General features: G+C 45.1%; 1 protein-coding gene across 1 annotated transcript; it reads left to right on the top strand.

The window, feature by feature from the left end:
• Positions 1–4,846: 4,846 nt before the first annotated feature.
• LOC139162487 (dehydrogenase/reductase SDR family member 13-like) lies at positions 4,847–17,519 on the top strand. Its single transcript, XM_070742890.1, has 5 exons — positions 4,847–5,020; positions 7,453–7,571; positions 10,389–10,512; positions 12,621–12,932; positions 15,953–17,519. The coding sequence occupies exons 1-5, from the start codon at positions 4,885–4,887 to the stop codon at positions 16,210–16,212; spliced, it is 951 nt and encodes a 316-aa protein (XP_070598991.1). The 5' UTR covers positions 4,847–4,884; the 3' UTR covers positions 16,213–17,519.
• The last annotated feature ends 3,014 nt before the right edge of the window (positions 17,520–20,533 follow it).

Raw genomic sequence — 20,533 nt, 5'->3', positions numbered from 1 at the left:
AGCTATTGAAATGGTCAGCGATCTCCTTATTCCCATTAATGCATGTATTATTCCCGGTACTAAGCTTCGTGATGCCACAGTTTTTCTTCTTCTTATCATTAATATATCTGAAGAAGGTTTTATCCCCCTTCTTTACAGATTTGGCAATTTCTTCCTCTTTTGAGGCTTTAGCAGCATATATTATCTGTTTTGCCTCCTTCTGTCTCATTTTATACACCTCCCTATCAGCTATACTTCCAGACTCTTTATACCTCCTATAGGCAGCCTTTTTTTCATTGACTATAGCCCTTACATCATTGCTAAACCATAGCGGTTTCTTCTTCCTTTTACCTTTAGTTATTTGTCTTACATACAGTCCAGTGGCTTTTAAGATGGCCTTTTTTAATACAGTCCACTGGATGCTCGCTCCTGCCATTTTATCCCTCGCCTTTAATTCATTATCTAAATATTCTCCCATTGCATTAAAATTTGTTTTTCTGAAATCCAATACTTTGGTTGCATTATAGGATTGCTCACAATGAGTTTTTACATCAAACCACAAACATAGATGGTCACTGCAACCTAAATTTTCTCCCACCTTGACCTCTGAAACCCAATTCCCATTCGTAAAAACGAAATCTAGAATATTCTCCCCTCTAGTTGGTGTCTTAACCAGCTGTGCCAGAGCTCGCAGGCGCAGGTTTATGACTAGAAGGGAACAACTTTCAGCTGTGGCAACTTCAGCACCAGTTGCGGCCCTATTTGGACAGGGACTCACTGCTCACAGTCACTCATGCCCTCATCACCTCGAGGCTCGACTACTGTAACGCTCTCTACATGGGGCTACCTTTGAAAAGTGTTCAGAAACTTCAGATCGTGCAGAATGCAGCTGTGAGAGCAGTCATGGGCTTTCCCAAATATGCCCATGTTACACCAACACTCCGCAGTCTGCATCGGTTGCCGATCAATTTCCGGTCACAATTCAAAGTGTTGGTCATCACCTATAAAGCCCTTCATGGCACCGGACCAGGGTATCCATGAGACTGCCTTCTGCCGCACGAATCCCAGCGACCAGTTAGGTCCCACAGAGTGGGTCTTCTCCGGGTTCCGTCAACTAAACAATGCCGCTTGGCGGGACCCAGGGGAAGAGCCTTCTCTGTGGCGGCCCCGGCCCTCTGGAACCAACTCCCCCCAGAGATTAGAATTGCCCCCACCCTCCTTGCCTTTCGTAAGCTACTCAAAACCCACCTCTGCAGCCAGGCATGGGGGAATTGAGATACTCTTTCCCCCTAGGCCTTTACAATTTTATGCATGGTATGTCTGTATGTATGTTTGGTTTTTATTATAATGGGTTTTAATTGTTTTTAGTATTGGATTATTGTTATATGTTGTCTTATTATTGCTGTTAGCCGCCCTGAGTCTCCGGAGAGGGGCGGCATAGAAATCCAATAAATAAATAAATAAATAAACTGCGCAAGTGTTATAGAAGATAAGGGAGAAGACCTGTGGCTGGGGCAGTTAGGCTAATGGGGCTGCCGATAAATTGCCAGCATCGCTGAGAGTGTGCGTGGGAGATTATCCGTTTGGTGAGAGACGAGTGCTGTGTGATTTTGGACTGCTTCAGGATTTACAAGGACTTTGTTGAACAATTCCCAGTTAAGTACAGCTTGAGGACTCTTGAAGGGGGGTGGCTGTGACGTCTTCACAGCTGCCTTTATCTGCTCTGCTTTTGTTTTTCACAGCATTCCAGGCTTGTGCTTTGTGGGAGAGCACTTTGGCGGATTTAAAGTGTGTGTGTACAATATTTTTCTTTTGATAAACCGACTCTTTGTTTACTTTACAACAGTATGTGTGTTTGAAATTACACTTCGGACTTAATTGGGGCTTGTAACATGAAGCCCGGCATAACACCAGGTTTGTTAGGAACCTGTTGGATCTTCCAGAGTTTGTCTCCCAGTTGATGTCAGGGTGGTTAAAATCCCCCATTACTATTGTGATGTGCTTCCTACACACCTTAGCTGACTAGCAAAATGTTTATCTACTTCCTCTGTTTGGTTGGGTGGCCTATATAGACCCATGGCAATGTCATATTGATCCAAATGCATTGAAGATGATTTTAATTATTGTTGTGCTCTATTTCTGTAGAGGTGTATTTATTTCTTATATATAGTGCAACTCCAGCCCTATATCCCATTCAGGAGTGAAATGCTCTCAGTTTGCTCAGCTGTTTCTCCCTCCCTCCCTCCCTCCCTCCCTCCCTCCCTATCTATCTATCTATCTATCTATCTATCTATCTATCTATCTATCTATCTATCATCTATCTATATCTATCTATTGGATTTATATGCAATTATTTCATTTCATTTATTTCATTTATTCATTTGTCCAATACATAAATACATAGGAAGAAAATAGACATGTGATAATATAAAAGAGGGTGAAAGTGAACTTAGAGGAGAGGATATATGAAAGGAAGAGAATATATATGATAGGTGAAAGAAAGGAAAGACAATTTGACAGGGGACGAAAGGCACACCAGTGCACTTATGTATGCCCCTTACTGGCCTCTTAGGAACCTGGAGAGGTCAATCGTGGAGAGTCTAAGGGAGAAGTGTTGGGGGTTAGGGGTTGACACAATTGAGTCTGGTAATCAGTTCCATGCTTCGATAACTCGATTGTTGACATCATATTTTTTACAGTCAAGTTTGGAGCGGTTCGTATTAAGTTTGAATCTGTTGCGTGCTCTTGTGTTGTTGCGGTTGAAGCTGAAGTACTCATTGACCGGTAGGACGTTGCAGCATATGATCTTGTGGGCAATACTCAAATCGTGTTTTAGGCGCCATAGTTCTAGGCTTTCTAGACCCAGGATTGTTAGTCTATTTTCGTAGGGTATTCTGTTCCGAGTGGAGGAGTGAAGGGCTCTTCTGGTGAAATATCTTTGGACATTTTCAAGGGTGTTGATGTCTGAGATGTGGTATGGGCTCCAGACAGATGAGCAGTAGTCTAGGATGGGTCTGGCAAAAGTTTTGTAGGCTCTTGTGAGTAGAGTGAGGTTGCCTGAGCAGAAGCTGTGTAGGATCAGGTTATTATTATTGTCGGAAAGTCTGTCCCAAATAGAGCACAAGGCTCTGCCAACTTGCACAGATTCCACCATTTGGGTTCCTTTACCCTCTGCACATACACAGAACACTTTTTGCATGCGCAGAGGGTAAAAGAACCCATATGGCAGGATCTGGGCAAATGGAGAAAGCCTCGCGCTGCCTTCGCGACAGGCTCTCCGAGAACTGACAGCCACGAGCGAATCGGGAGCATTTTGCCCCTGATCCCATTCATGGGTTTCATCTCACCAAATAGCAATAGCACATAGACTTATATGTTGCTTCCTAGTGCTTTTATAGCCCCCTCTAGGCGGTTCACAGAATGAGCCTCTTTTGCCCCCAACAATCTGGGTCCTCATTTGACCCACCTGGGAAAGAGGGAAGGCTGAGCCGGTGGTGGGATTCGATCTGCCAAACTGCTGGCAGAGGGTGATGTGCAGAAGTAGCTTGCAGTGCTGCACCCTAACCACAGCACCACCGGGGCTCCAAAAATTTCCATAATGACAACAAAGTCACATCTGCCCCCATTTACTTGAATGTCTCGCTCACCTGGTTTATTCATCATACTTTGTGTTCTGGTGTGTAGACATTTGACCCTGCGGAGGCAGCTTCCCACCTGATGCGTTCTGTGCCCTAGTCCTCTGACTTCACCTGTTCGGTTAGTGTGCACATGGCCTGGAGCCCACTATGGTTTTTCTTTGATAGTCTTCACATCTATGTTAGGAGACCTCCACAGTCCATTCCAACTAGAAATGGGAAGGGCGGTGGGAAAAAGACCTGGAAAAATTGGGATATTTGGGGCCAATCACTAGGAGACAGTGAGTTCTAGTTCTGCTTTAAGTAGGCAAGCAAGGCATCCTCAGGAATAGGATGGGAGACCACCAGGAGAGGCCAGGAGGAGGGGGCAAGGGGATGGCCAGAGGGCAGCGGGGCTGCTGGGGACCAAGTGCTAAGGCAGGAGACCCCTCAGACCAGCTCCCACCCATTTCCTTCCTCCCTTCCCCACTCCATGCCTCCCTTCCTCTCTTCCTTCCCTTCCTCCCACCCTCCCTCTCTTCCTTTCCTCCCTTCCCTTCCCTCCTCCCCTCCTCCCTTCCTCCCTCCTCCCTTCCCCCTCCATGCCTCCCTTCCTTTCCTCTCTTCCCTTCCTCCCTCCCTCCCTCTCTTCCTTTCCTCCCCTTCCCTCCTCCCCTCCTCCTCCTCCCTTCCCTTCCCCCTTCCCTTCCTCCCTTCCCCCTCCATGCCTCCCTTCCTCTCTTCCTTCCCTTCCTCCCATCCTCCCTCCCTTCCTCCTCCCTTCCCTTCCCCCACCATGCCTCCCTTCCTTTCCTCTCTTCCCTTCCTTCCTCCCTCCCTTCCTTCCCTTCCTCCTTCCCTCCTCCCTTCCCTTCCTCCCCCCTTCCCTTCCTCCCTTCCCCCTCCATGCCTCCCTTCCTTTCCTCTCTTCCCTTCCTCCCTCCCTTCCTTCCCTTCCCCCTTCACTCCTCCCTCCCTCCTCCCTTCCCTTCCTCCATTCCCTTCCCTTCCTCCTTCACTCCTCCCTTCCATTCCTCCCTTCCCTTCCCTCCCTCCCTTCCCTCTTCACTCCTCCCTCTTTCCTCCCTTCCCTTCCCTCCCTCCCCGTCTGGAATGGAGACCTTCAAGGTCCCTCCCCCTTCCCTTGTTTGCTTCTCAGCCAGGAGGGGGCGCGCGAGAGGCTGAGCGCCGGCGGCGTCCGTGGCTCTCCACGAGGGGGCGGGGCGGGGGGAGGAGAATCCCCGGGAGAGGGAAGGCCAGACAGAGCTGCGGGGCCGGCGGGGAGAGGGCCATGGAGGCGGCGGGGGCGCTGGCGACGGGCGCGGCGTTGCTGCTCGGGCTCTACGCGCTCCTTTACTACAACGTCATGGCGGCCACCTGGTGCCGGAACGCGGTCAGCCTGCTGGGCAAGACGGTGCTCATCACAGGTCAGTTTGTCTTTCTTTCTTTCTTTCTTTCTTTCTTTCTTTCCCTCCGTTCCTTTTTCTTTCTCTCTCTCTCTCTCTCTAGTCCAACCCTTGCTCAGGCAGGAAACCTCCACAATTTCAGACCAGTGGCTGTCCACTCTCTTCCTTCTTCAAAAGACAAACTAAATAACTAATTAACTAACTTCTGGAGGCAAAATCTGTCCCACGGTTCTGTCTGTCAGGAAATTTCTCCTGAGTTCTAAGTTGCTTCTCTCCTTGCTTAGTTTCCCCCCATTGCTCCTTGTTCTGCCTTCTGGTGCTTTGGAGAATAGCTTGACCCCCAACTCTTCTCTGGGGCAGCAGCCCCTCAAATATTGGAATACTGGTATTGTGCCAGCCTATTCCTTCTCTTTTAGATGTTGGTGCCTGTTGATTGTCATCCGAGGGTGCTTGTAGTAACTGTGAGAGGGATCCTAGAGTCCTAGTGGACGGCCATTTAAATGTGAGCCAGCCGTGTGCAGCAGCTGCCAAAAAAGCCAACACAGTTCTAGGCTGCATCAACAGAGGGAGAGAGTCAAGATCGCACGAAGGGTTCATACCACTTGATAAGGGCTTGGTAAGGCCACACTTGGAATATTTGCATTCTGTTTGGGTTGCCATGGTGCAAAAATGATGTTGAGACTCTAGAAACTGCCATCCTCCCTGATCCTACATCTTGGCCAAGATGCATACAAATCTAATAAATAATTGTTGTTGTTGTTGTTATTATTATTATTATTATTATGCAGAGAAGAACAACAAAGAGGATTAGGGGATAAATGGAGGCTAAAACACATGAGTATGGAGAGGAGTGGCATACAAATTTAATGAATGAATGAATGAATGAATGAATGAATGAATGAATGAATGAATGAATGAAGAACGGTTGCAGGAACTGGGTTTATGTCTAGTTTGATGGAAAGAAGGACCAGGGGAGACAGGAGAGCAGCCTTCCAACATCTCAGGGGTTGCCACAAAGAAGAGTTGGGGGTCAAGCTATTCTCCAAAGCACCTGAGCGCAGAACAAGAAGCAATGGGTGGAAACTAAACAAGGAGAGAAGCAACTTAGAACTAAGGAGAAATTTCCCGACAGTCAGAACGGTTGATCAGTGGAACGGCTTGCGAATGCCTCAACATTGGAAAATTTTAAGCAGATGTTGTGTAACCATCTGTCTGAAGTGGTGTAGGGTTTCCTGCCTAAGCAGGGGGTTGGACTAGAGGACCTCCAGGGCCCTTCCAACTCTGTGGCTGTTGTTGTTGTTGTTATCATTATTATTACACCCTGGAGGGCAAGAGTCCCTTTTCTAAATCCCTGGCTCTGCTTTGGCCACATCAATACTCTCATCCTCCCACCTGGGTTGGAGAGAAGCCAGCAGCTCTTAAGAGAAGAAGCTTAAGAGGGTGCAGAAAAGCCAGTTTGGCCTTTGAAGAAAGTGCAGAGGAGTTCTGCAAATCAGACATTAAATGTTCCCACAGAAGTTGGCTAAGATGCAGGATCAGGGGTGACGTCACCGGCAGGCAGATTCCAATTAAATTGTTAAAACAATTCCTGGGGTTAAGGAGCAATCGCACCAGGAACAGGAAAGTTTCGTCTAGCAAGTGATGAAGGCACCGGGCGAGAAACCAAGACTGCTTAGACAGGGCTGGAAAAGAACTAGGAAGCGGTATATAAGTCTAAATGCTATTGTCTTCCTTCCTTCCTTCCTTCCTTCCTTCCTTCCTTCCTTCCTTCCTTCCTTCCTTCCTTCCTTCCTTCCTTCCTTCCTTCCTTCCTTCCTTCCTTCCTTCCTTCTACCTCCCTCCTTCTCATTCCTATCTCATTCCTTCCTTCCTTCCTTCCTTCTTTCCTTTGACTCAGCCTTGCACCTTTCTAGGTGGGTCAAATGAGGGCCCAGATTGTTGGGGGCAAGAGGCTGATTCTGCAAACCAATTAGAGAGGGATGGAAAAACACTAGGAAGCAGTACAGTATATAAGTCTAAATGCTATTGCTATTTCTTTCTTTCCTTCCTTCCTTCCTTCCTTCCTTCCTTCCTTCCTTCCTTCCCAGGTGGGTCAAATGAGGACCCAGATTGTTGGGGGCAAGAGGCTGATTCTGTAAACCGCTTAGAGCAGGCTGAGAAAGCACCAGGAAGCTGTATATAAGTATAAACGCTATTGCTATTGGTATACCAGATTCCAGATGCCTGAATTCTGACCACGTGACTGTGGAGATGCTATGAGAGTCATAAATGCAAGCACCAGCCATAAGTCATGAGCCACAATGTTGCAGTGGTTAGAGGGCAGTACTACAGGCTCCATCTGTTGCCTGCAATTTTACAGTTTGAAACTGCAACCACACAAATGCAGTTCCGGCTTCTGGATCCCCCTCAAAGGCTGGGCAATCTCGGTGAATCCTTTCTCTGCCCTTTTCTAGGGGCAAATTCCGGGATCGGGAAGGCCACAGCGGTGGATCTGGCCCGGAGAGGCGCCCGTGTCATTCTGGCATGCCGCGACCAAGCGAGAGGAGAATCGGCCATGCACGACATCAGACGGGTGAGTACCTACTTTGCTGGTACGAGATGAACCTTCCCCGGTAAAATCACTCAGCACAATGAGATATCACAGATTATTTTATTACAGGCATCCACAACGACAAGTCACGGCTTCTGTAGTGTAATCTGTCCAGGTAAAAGGAGGTTGAATCATCCCTGGCTCTACATGTTGCTTCTACATGCTGGCTTACCGTATTTTTGGAGTATAAGCCGCACCTTAGTTTTTGGGGAGGAAAATAAGGAAAAGAACCTGCTTACCAGATATTCATCTGAGTAGAGTCCTTAGTCTAGTTAGCTTCAGCACATTATTTTACCCCCTGGTTAGGACTATAAAAAAACTTTATTCAGACAGAATAACAATGAAAGAGCTTGCAAACCAGTAAGAGCTGGGAACATTGTTAGCGCCTGGTTAACGCTGGAAAGAAACTTATTCAGAGCAAGTTAGAGCAATAAAAAAAACCCTGCAAAGACTTAGGGCTTGGAAAACACTCTTTGCAGAAGAAGTAACAATGAAAGAGCGTGCAAGCTGATAAGAGCTGGGAACATTGTTAGCACCTGGCTAGGGCTGGAAAGAAATTTACTCAGAGCAAGTTAGAATAATGAAAAAAACCCTGTAAAGACTTAGGGCTTGGAAAACATTCTTTGCAGAGAGAAACAGTGAAAGAGCCTGCAAGTTAAGAGCTGGGAAGATTATTAGCACCTAGTTAGGGCTGAAAAAAAAGCTACATTCAGAGTATAAGATGCACCCTAATTATCATCCTCTTTTAGAGAGGAAAAAGGTACGTCTTATACTCTGAAAAATACGGTACTTAGCGAAGAACAAAGAACCCACTGGAATGCTCTCTCCAATCACCTGGGCCAGAGCCAATAGAAATACAGAAATGTGGTCACATGTAAACCACATTACCCAGAGTGCAATCCAACTACAATTCCCCTAATGCAATGTCTTAAAGAAAGATGTCTTAATACAAGCTAACTATTTCTGTCTAGGGTGACAGCACACCTGGTGTGCAGGTCTGTCCTCCCCTCTGTATCCAGGTGTTTTCCCAATGGTTTTTATTCATTTATTTAGGGTGTGGCATGTGCAGAGATCATGCAATCCCTTATATGCCACCGGGATAAAACACGCTCCACGTGCAAATGGACATCCGTGTTTAAATAAAGAATCAACATATATGTGCATATGAAATAGGTAGACGAGATAAAACATTGTTACAGTAAAAACTCCCAGAAAAAAGATGAATCTGAAAGCAACATGAGAAAATATGATTTGACTGAAAGAGTAGTAGATGCTTGGAACAAACTTCCAGCAGACGTGGTAGATAAATCAACAGTAACTGAATTTAAACATGCCTGGGATAAACATATATCCATCCTAAGATAAAATACAGAAAATAGTATAAGGGCAGACTAGATGGACCATGGGGTCTTTTTCTGCCGTCAGTCTTCTATGTTTCTATAGTGCATGGGGAAACTGGTATAAATGGTTAGAACAGAAAAAAATATTTGCAAAACCTAAAAGATGTAAACAAATAATCCCTCAGCACTGAAGATATATAAAATAACCAGGCTACCCCAATAATCGATGGACCCCAAAATCATCCACAACATATACGTGATACGAACTCTGAAGAACCAGCAGAGGATATATCACCTGTCCATATACATGATCTCCTTTCCTTTTTAATTCAATGACAATACGTATGGAAAACAAGAAAATGTAGATACTGAAATGCTGATATTAATAAGGAAATATATTGAAAGTAAAAAACTGTAAAAGAAAGACAGTTTCACCGTATGAAATACGACAACAGAAGAGTTTACTGTAAAAGAAGAGATTTAGAAGTTGAATCTTCTTTTTTCTTTCTTTTTTCCCAATTTTTTTTCTCATTCCTTTTTTCTTTTTTGTTCTGTTTGTATGTCTGTTCATATGTATCTATGTTATGTGAGTACAAGTCTAATCAATGTTCTAATTTAATATTTATATCCAACTTTAAAAAATTGAAAGAAAAGGAAAACAAGAATTTGCTAACCATGGAAAATACTCTTGAACAGTTCGCTCAACCTCAAGAGCTGCCCCCGTTTCTCTTTCTTTCTTTCTTTCTTTCTTTCTTTCTTTCTTTCTTTCTTTCTTTCTTTCTTTCTTTCTTTCTTTCCTTCTTTCCTTCCTTCCTTTCCCTCCATTCCTTCCTTCCTTTCTTTCTTTCTTTCCTTTCTTTCTTTCCTTTTCTGTTTCTATCTACCCAACTGAGTTATAATGTAATTCATTGAACTGTATCTTTGTAAATATGCTGTCAACTTTGTATGTTTTGATTGTTCAAATAAAGTCTATTTCTAAAAGCTCCATTTTTGCTATCAGAACACCACCCCCTCCCGTCCAGCCAGAAACCCAATACAGTAGTACCTCTAGATACGAGCTACTCCACATGCAAGTATTCCAAGTTACGAGCCATGAGGGGAGAGAAATTTCTGTTCCAGACCCGAGCTCAAATTCGGGATACGAGCCAAGCGTCCACTAGGTGGCGCAAGAATTCTTGCTTCTGGTTATCTCGGAGGAGAAAAACAAAGTCTAAAGCCATTTGTTCCAGATACGAGTTGTTCGACATACAAGCTCCCTTCTGGAATGAATTAAACTCGTATCTAGAGGTACTACTGTAATGGTTATAAGGTGAGGATTGTCTGATTATTTTATGATGCACCACCCAGAGAGAGATTGCCGAGAGATGAGCAGTCCTACGCAGAAGGTGAGTAAACCGGGATCTGGCTTGGAATCCGTACTCGATCCCGAGGTTCAGGATTCCTCCCTTTCTTTTCCCAGGAAAGTGGGAACTCGGAGGTGATCCTGATGATCCTGGATCTGGCCAGCCTGAACTCCGTGCGATCTTTTGCGCAGAACTTCTTAGAATCGGAGCCCCGTCTGGACATCCTCATCAACAACGCAGGTGGGGGCAGAGCAGACCCCTCCCCTCAGGGATTCCAGAGGGGGAAGGAAGAGGGAATTTTTTTTGGGGGTGGTGGTGGTCTGGGGAACAAATATTGTTGATAGCAATATATGCACCCAAAACAACAACAACAACAAAATTCTACTCCAAATTAAATAAAATAGTAACAGAAATGGAATGGGAGAACATATGTACCGTAGGGAATTTTAATGCTATAGTGAATATTAAAATGGATTTATTTATTTATTTATTTATTTACTAATTAATTAATTAATTAATTAATTAATTAATTAATTAATTACATTTGTATGCCGCCCCTCTCCGTAGACTCGGGGCGGCTCACAGCAGTGATAGAAACAATGTACAATACAAATCCAATAATACGAAGTTAAAAACCCATAATTTAAAAAACATGCACACAACACACCATACATAAATTACATAGGCCTGGGGAAGATATTTCAATTCCCCCATGCCTGACGGCAGAGGTGGGTTTTGAGGAGTTTGAGAAAGGCAAGGAGGGTGGGGGCAATTCTGATCTCTGGGGGGAGTTGGTTCCAGAGGCCGGGGCCGCCACAGAGAAGGCTCTTCCCCTGGGTCCCGCCAGACAACATTGTTTCGTCGACGGGACCCAGAGAAGGCCAACTCTGTGGGACCTAACCGGTCGCTGGGATTCGTGCGGCAGAAGGCGGTCCCGGAGATATTCTGGTCCGATGCCATGAGTTATAAGTGCACAAACAATAAAAAAGTTAGAAGACAACTACCAACTCCCCTTTTTAAAAATACGGTCCAAGAAACTGAAATAGTAGACACATGGAGGAAATTAAATCCAAACAAAAAGCAATACACGTTTTACTCCTACCCCCATGAGTCGTGGTCACATATTGACAGGGCATGGATGAATATAGAATTATTTATGAATATTGCATCAATTGGCATTTTTTCCAACCAATGGGCGGACCGTAACACAGTAGCTGTAAAATGGAAAGGTAAAAGAAAATAAAAGGACACAAGGGTCATTTAATTCACCTATCTTAAAAGAAAAAGAATACTGTGAGAAAAAATATTTTTAAAAATAAGCCTTTATTTTTAGACAAACTATCATAGAATAATACAGAGCTCATTATATCAGTCTAAGAGTCAATAACAAATGAATGGGTAGAGAGAGCAGAGAGAGTGAGAATCATGTTCTTTATCGCCCTCTTATGGTAACTTGCAATACCACAGCCAATCGGAACTTAGTAATACATTTAAAGCTGTCTTACCTTGATACATACAAACATACATAGTTGGCTTGTTTATATATTGGCAACCTAAATGTTTGGACAGAGTCCTAACAGTGGCCAAAAAGGGGAGCTACTGGAACTTTGGAACTGGGTCGTAATCTGTTCTTCCGGCGTGTTTCAACTGCCCATAATTACAGGGTAATTAATCCAAGAAGACACACACCACACGATAAAAGGAAAACCCAAAAGTTTTTATAAACAGAAAAACAGAAAAAGCTCCCTTTTTAAATGTCAAAGGGATTTTCTGGTACACACAAGGCACAGGATAAATGCAATCCAATTGCTCACCCAATAACTGGGAAATTGAGTCCAATTCTAAAGTCCAGAGAGTCCACACACAATCTTGAACAGCACACAAACCACGATCTTGATGAAACAATGAATCAGATAAACTGCCACAAGGCTAAACCAGCAAACTGTTCTTTTTATCTGTAGCACTAATTACAGCAGCCCCACCCAACCACAGGTGGCCTCATTTTCTCTTGTAATAATCCTTCAGTTGTTGTCTCCTATGGATCACTCTACGCATGCGTGGCTGTGTCATTAATTCTTGTTCAGAATCCAGGGATGATACAGATGATTGATCTCCTCCTGGGCTGTCTGCCAAACTCCCCTCTTCCCTATCACTCACGCTTCCTTGGTCAGAGGAGGCTTCGTCGGCAGATTCCATCGGGAGCAAAACAGGCCTGCGGCATGTGGATGTCTCCCCCACGTCCACCTGCACATTCCTTGGGGCAGGAGCTGGGCCAGAGCCAACCACAACAGAATCACAAATCCGTCCTAAGTCAAGAACTGCATGTAATCTTATTATTTTTCTGGCAGGAGTGTGTCAGGCTGGACGAACTGTTGATGGCTTTGACCAGTGCTTCCAGGTCAACCACTTGGGCCACTTCCTGCTGACCCACCTGCTCCTGGACCGGCTGAAGCGCTGCACCCCGAGCCGGGTTATAATTCTGTCCTCCAGGGTGCATTCCTATGGGGAGATGGACTTTCGGACCGTCCACAAGCCAGCGGAAGGATGGTGGAAGACTCTACGTTCTTATTGCAACAGCAAACTAGCCAACCTTCTCCACGCCAGAGAGTTTTCCAACCGTCTGGAAGGAACCAACGTCACCTGCTACGCGGTTCATCCAGGTGAGTGGAAGTCCGGCTGCAAGGCGCCCCAGATGGAATCTCGACCCCCAGGCATTTCTCCCCCATTGGGGGTGGGGGGGGGTGTCCCTCGACCCCCTCTGCAGATCCACCGCGGGCGTTTCCTCCATTGAGCTCAGCTGAGGAGGGAGATGTCCCCCATCTCCCCAGGTTCAGAGTCCTAGAATCTTAGAGAGGGGGAAGGGTCCTTGGAGGTCTTCTAGTCCAACCCTCTGCTTAAAGCAGGGATGAGTCTCTTGCTCTTCTTTGTCCTCTCCGTTCTTCCTTGCTCCTCCCTTTGCTGTTATTGCTGCTGCTCCTTTTATTCTTCCTCCCCTCCCCTCCCCCACCCCACTACTCCTACTCCTGCTACTCTCCCTCCTCCTCCTCATCTCCACAAACCCTTTCCTGTTTAGCATTGTGACCCAGCTGGGTAGTAAAACATCTGCAAGAAAAAACAAGGAAGCTCAGAGAGCATCAAGGACCCTACAGTCTTCTTCCTCCTCCTCCTCCTCCTCTTCCCCCTCTTCACAAATCTCACTCCCTTCTAGCTCTGATGACGAATCCCAGCGACCAGTTAGGTCCCACACAGTGGGTCTTCTCCGGGTCCCATCAACCAAACAATGTCGCTTGGTGGGACCCAGGGGAAGAGCCTTCTCTGTGGCGGCCCCGCCCCTCTGCAACCAACTCCCCCCAGAGATTAGAATTGCCCCCACCCTCCTTGCCTTTCGTAAGCTGCTTAAAACCCACCTCTGCCGCCAGGCATGGGGGAACTAAGATCCTCTTTCCCCCTAGGCCTTTAAAGTTTTATGCATGGTCTGTCTGTATGTATGATTGGTTTTTATATAATGGGTTTTTAACTGTTTTTAGTATTGGATTATTGCTATACGCTGTTTTATTACTGTTGTTAGCCGCCCCGAGTCTGCGGAGAGGGGCGACATACAAATCCAATAAATAAAATAAATAAATAAATAAATAAATAAGATAGCTGGGTGGTGAAACTTCAACCCTGAGCTACAAATTGTGAAGGTTCCAGGTAACATCCAGATTAAATCAGAGTCCAAGTCCAAGTGCCCCTCGAAGCTCCAATTTATTTCCAGAGCCAGCCTGGATCTGAGCTTCCCACCCAGTTTAAAGGTCCCATCCCTTGTCCCCCCCTACCTACAAACTTGTCACATTGCCCACTCAGATTGTGCCAGCGTGACCAGTCCTCCCTTCGCTTCTGCCCAGGTGGGTGGGCATAGGATGACCTTGAACTTCTCAAAAAAATGCTTTCTGGCTACATTATGAAAATCCCCCCTCCCAAGTTTCCATCGACATCAGGCCTTCTACAGATAGTGTGACAAACCATTAATTTATCACCAAATTCAGCACCAGCTTGACACACACACACACAAACTCACAAATACGCACTATTTTAACCAACTCAGGGAACAGACAGAAGATTGATATGTAACATTATCTATTTAAATCTTAGCCATTCAATAATAATGGATTTAGAATGGAATAGAATATAGAATATAGAATATAGAATAGAATTAGACTAGGATAGGATAGGATAGAATTCTTTATTGGCCAATTGGACACACAAGAAATTTGTGTTTGGTGCAGATGCTCTCAGTGTACATAAAAGAAAATAGACATTTCTCAAGAATCATGAGGTCCAGATGTGCAATGCAGCATGCAGATGTATACACACTCACACAAACTCCCTTTGCACCATTGCCCGCTCACTTCAGTGTTGGGTCTTCGCAAAATATTTATTTCTTTTATTATAATAATAATAATAATAATAATAATAATAATAATAATAATAACAACAACAACAACAACAACAACAACAACAACAACAACAACAACAACAGAGTTGAAAGGGACCTTAGAGGTCTTCTGGTCCAACCTCCTGCTTAGGCAGGAAACACTACACTAATGGTTATCCAACATCTGCTTAAAAACTTCCCGTGTTGGGGCATTCATAACTTCTGGTGGCAAGCTGTTCCACTGATTAACTGTTTTAACTGTCAGGAAATTTCTCCTTGGGTCTAGGTTGCTTCTCTCCTTGTTTAGTTTCCACCCATTGCTTCTTGTTCTGCCCTCAGATGCTTTGGAGAATAGCTTGACCCTCAAATCTTCGTTGTGGCAACCCCTGAGATGCTGGAAGACTGCTCTCCTGTCTCCCCTGGTCCTTCTTTTCATTCAACTAGCCAGGCCCAGTTCCTGCAACCGTTCTTTGTGTGTTTCAGCCTCCATTTATCCCCTAATCTTCTTTGTGGCTCTTCTCTGCACTTTTTCTATTTTTATGTCTATTTTTATTTATTTCATTTCATTTCATTTATTTTATATTTTATTTTATATTTTATTTTATATTTTATTTTATTTTATATTTTATTTTATTTATTTTAGTATTTTATTTTATTTATTTTATTTTATTTTATTTTATTTTATTTTATTTTATATATGCATTCATTCATTCAGATTTCTCTGCAACCCTTCTCAACTGACTCAAGTTCCAAGGCTGCCAAAAGGGCAACGGGGGTTGTACGAAGGGTTCTTTCAGGATCTCCTCCTCTTCCTCCTCCTCTTCCATCGGGCTCACCCTAGAACAGCACAGGTGGCATGCGGAGCCATATCTGCTGGCATGCAAGCCATTGCCATAGCTCAGCTCCAGCGTGCATGTGTGTGCTGGCCAGCTGATTTTTGGCTTGCACAGAGGCTCTGGGAGGGCGTTTTTGGCTTCCAGAGAGCCTCCAGAGGGGTGGGGGGTGTTTTTGCCTTTGGAGCCTGGGGAGGGCGAAACACGAGCCTTCTGGGCCCACCAGAAGTTGGGAAACAGGCCACATCCGGCCTCCATGGGGCCTCCGTGGGGGTGGGGAAGCATTGAATTATGGGTGGGGGCATCCTCATATGCGTGATAACATGCATGCACGCTCTTTCGGAGGAAAGAAAGGGTTGCCCTCGCTGCCCTAGAAGGTGCTTCCTTTCATCCGAGCCTGTTCTCACAACCAATTGCCTTTTGCTTCCAGGATCTGTGAAAACCGAGCTTGGCCGCTCTTTTCCACAATGGGCATCTCAGGTGTTTGGATTCACGAATGCGTTCAGACGAGATTGCAACGCAGGCGCCCAGACCTCCATCTTCTGCGCCACGGAGGAGGGCATCGAGAGGCTGAGCGGGCAGTATTTTGTGGACTGCCGGCCGAAAGTGCCTTGGTCACAAGCCCGTGATGACCAGGTGGCCAAGAAGCTCTGGGAATTCAGCGAGATGCTGCTGGGACTGACCACTTAATCCAGGAAGGGACAGACACAGAGTTTGGGTTAACCGAAAGCTGGCATCCAATTGGCATCTGGGAGATGAAACTGCCGGGAATCTGGAAACTCCCCAGAGGTTGTGATGTGGCTGAGACAAACGTTGAATTTATGATGATTTTTTTAAAACCTGGAAAGTATTAGAAAACATAGAAGATTGACAGCAGAAAAGGTCCTCCTGGTCCATCTAGTCTGCCCTTTTACTATTTCCTGTATTTTATCTTAGGATGGATCTATGTTTATCCCAGGCAGGTTTACATTCAGTTCCTGTAGATTTACCAACCACGTCTGCTGGAAGTTTGTTCCAAGCATCTACTACTCTTTCGGTCAAATAATATTTTCTCATGTTGCATTTGATCTTTTCCCCAACTAACTTCAGATTGTGTCCCCTTGTTCCTGTGTTCACTTTCCTATTAAAACCACTTCCCTCCTGGACCTTATTTTAACCATTTAACATACGGTATTTAAATGTTTTGATCATGTCCCCCCTTTTCCTTCTGTCCTCCAGACTCTACAGATTGAGTTCATTAAGTCTTTCCTGATCAGTTTTTTTTTAAATATAATTTTTATTGATTTTTTTAAAGTTTTACAGAAAACAAAACAAAAACTTAAACATAAAAGTGTACCATCACCAAACAGAAATAAAGATTCCCTTCACCAGGGAAGATTCAATTTCGTATCCTTCATTTGCTTCGTCTCTGGGTTACGTTGTTCATTCATTATAAAGTGATTGAATTTTATTTCTTACATTTGCATCGCTTGCTGATATTGTTAATATATAATTTTTAACCTTGTCCCACCGCCTCATTGTTGCTGCTAATTTCTCTTCATTGTAATTATGTAATCTAATTTCCTGATAAGTTTTATGCTTAAGACCTTCCACCATTCTTGCAGCCCGTCTTTGGACCCCTTCAATTTGATCCATCTCTTTTTGTAGGTGAGGTGTCCAGAACTGGACACAGTATTATTCCAAGTGTGGTCTCACCAGCGCTCTATATAAGGGGATCACAATCTCCCTCTTCCTGCTTGTTATACCTCTAGCTATGCAGCCAAGCATCCTACTTGCTTTCCCTACCGCCTGACCGCACTGTTCACCCATTTTGAGACTGTCAGAAATCACTACTACTAAATCCTTCTCCTCTGGAGTTTTTGCTAACACAGAACTACCAATACAATACTCAATTGTATACAATACGCAATACTCAGTATTGTGGAGTTGGTTGTGGACAGTTGCGTGGGGTTGACCATAAAGAATCTTTTAAAATAAAGAAATAAATAAAGACTCCATCAAGTTGTTGGTTTTCCATTTCCTCCATCAAGGCAAGAAGAGGGGGCGGGGTTTGCCACCAGGGGGAGGAGTCTGGCCAGTGAAAGGCTACCAAAATTTTTACTACCACACTGTGGGCGTGGCTTATGCAGTATGCGCTGCCTTTTCTTTTAACACCTTTCAGTGCAAGTTGGGTGCTCTGGGGTGAAGAGGAGGAACAGCTGGGTCCTGTTGCTGACACTTGGATCGCAGGAGGCAGAGGAGAGGAGAGCAGGGGAAATCTATGGGCTGGTCCTCGGGATGGAAGAGTCACGGCTGCTAGCAAAGCTCCACCTGAGCTCTGGGGATCAAAGGCAGGGGACGGGCAGGCAACAATTCATCTCCTGCGGTGAGAAAGAGAGAAACTTTTTTGCTGCGAGGGTCGGTACTCCTAGTAAAGGAAACTTTGCGTTCACTTCAGAGGGTTTGTGGTGCTTGGGCAGCTGTGTCAGAACACAACTAGGTAACATGATCAGGGTTAGAAGGGAACAGGGTTTGCTCTCTGTTTACCTACAGTGTTTGTTAGCGTGGGGCTTAATTCTCGCCTTGACTAGGCTGCGGTTTACTGTGAGGCCATTGGGGAACCACTTGTAGATAAACAGAGAGCAAATAGCATTCCTTGGAGCATTACTCCTCTTCCTCCTTTCTCCTCCTCTTCCTCCCTTCTCCTGTTACTCCTCTTCTTTCTCCTCCTCCCTTTCTCCTTTCTCTTCCTCCTTCTCTTTCCTCTTCCTCCTTCTCTTTCTCCTCCTCTTCCTTCTTTCTCCTCCTCCTCTTTCTTTCTCCTCTTTCTCCTCCTTTTTCCTCTTCCTCCTTTTTCCTCCTCCTTCTCTTTCTCCTCTTCCTTTCTCCTCTTTGTCCTCCTCCTCCTCCTTTTTCCTCTTCCTCCTTCTCTTTCTCCTCCTCTTCCTCCTTTCTCCTCCTCCTCTTTCTCCGCTTCCTCCTCTTCTTCCTCTTTTTCCTCCTTTCTCCTCCTATTTCTCCTCCACTTCCTCCTCTTTTTCCTCCTCCTTTTTCCTCCTCTTCCTCCTCCACTTCCTCCTCCTCTTTCTCCTCCTCCTCTTCTTTCTCTTCCCTCCTCCTGAGCCACAATTATTCCCTTCTTGTAGTACCTGGATATTATCCAACAACAATTGGGGGGCTCTTTGCAAAAAACAGGTGTCTGGAAGGCAGCTGCCTACTTTATTGCACAGGTTGTCCTCAACTTACGACCACGACTGAGCCCAACTTTTCTGTTGCTAAGTCAGACAGCTGCTCAGTGAGCTTGGCTCCATTTTATGACCGGGTCTTTAAGTGAATCTGGCTTCCCCCTTCACTTTGCTTGTGCAACGTTTGCAAAAGGGGATCAACGTGAACCTGGGACACTGCAACCTTCAAAAGTGGGAGGTGCCAAGCGGATGAATTTTGATCGTGTGAATGTGGAATGCTGCAAGAGTCATGAGAAACATGGTTATAAGTCAGGTTTTCTCAGTGTCGTCGTAACTTCAGACAAACAATAACAAACGGTTGTTAAAGTCAAGGATTACTTGTCCTGCGCTCTGAGCTACAGAGTCCTTCTTTGGAGAACGAGGAGAGGCAATTTTTCTCTGTCTTTTTCTCTTTCCTAACTGGCCGACCTGGTCAAATTCTAGGCCAGTGTTTCTTGCAATGAAGTGACACACACACACACACACACACACGTGTTGCTCTGCTTTGTTTTCCAAGGCGTGAAAAAGCAACAAAGTCCAGAAAACAGAGGATTCCTGACGAACTCCAATCAGATATTTTTCCACAACGGCCAAATCCACATGCTGTTATTTATCATGCGTAGAAGAGACCAAGTAAGAACATATTACAGGAGATAAGAGCGGCCACCTGTGTTTGGGTGGGGCTCCAGTAATTATAGCAGCAGCCCTAATTACTGGAGCCCCACTCAAACACAGGTGGCCGCTCTTATCTCCTGTAATATGTTCTTACTTGGTCTCTTCTACGCATGATTCTGTGCTTGCGTGGGTCCAAAATGTCATCATCTGAAGCAATAGAAGATAAGGAAGATTGACTGCCTTGGCGGTGTGCCAAGCCCTCCTCTGCCGAGTCACTCCCACCTTCTTCTTCGTCCGAGGAAACTAAACTCTGATCTGATTCTGTCGGCAATAACACAGGCCTATGACATGTTGAAGTTTCCCCTGCATCCACCTCCCCATTCCCTGGGGCAGGAGCTGGGCCAGAGCCAACCACAACAGATGTGTTGCTTGATTATCTTTTCCTAGATAATAACAACAACAGAGTTGGAAGGGACCTTGGAGGTCTTCTAGTCCAACCCCTGCTTAGGCAGGAAACCCTACACTACTTCAGACAGGTGGTTCTCCCACATCTTCTTTAAAACTTCCAGTGTTGGAGCATTCACAACTTCTGGAGGCAAGGAGTTCCACTGGCCAGCCGTTCGGACGGTCAGGAAATTTCTGGTTAGTTCTAAGTTACTTATTTCATTTATTTATTTGTTTGTTTGTTTTGTCCAATACAATCAGGTAGAATGTATTAAAGGGGGAATAGAGGAGAAAATCAAGGAGTGAAATATAACTATGAGAGAATAGCAGAAAAAGATATATAAAAGAGAAGATATAGGAGATATAGGAGAGACAATAGGGCAGGGGACGGAAGGCACTCTGGTGCACTTATGTACACCCCTTTCTCCTTGGTTTAGTGTCCACCCATTGCTTCTTGTTCTACCCTCTGGTGCTTTGGAGAATAGGTTGACTCCTTCTTTTTTGTGGCAACCCCTGAGATATTGGACCACTGCTATCCTGTCTCCCCTGGTCCTTCTTTCCATTAAACTATCCATGCCCAGTTCCTGCAACTGTTCTTCCTATGTTTTAGCCTCCATTTATCCCCTGATCCTCTTTGTTGCTCTTCTCTGCACTCTTTCTAGAGTCTCAACATCCTTTTTGCATTGTGGTGACCAAAACTGAATGCGGGATTCCAAGTGAGGCCTTATAAAGTGGTATTAATTCTTCAC

The sequence above is a fragment of the Erythrolamprus reginae genome, chromosome 1, assembly GCF_031021105.1.
Source record: "Erythrolamprus reginae isolate rEryReg1 chromosome 1, rEryReg1.hap1, whole genome shotgun sequence".
Taxonomy (NCBI): Eukaryota; Metazoa; Chordata; class Lepidosauria; order Squamata; family Dipsadidae; genus Erythrolamprus; species Erythrolamprus reginae.
This window is presented reverse-complemented; position numbering and strand designations above follow the sequence as displayed.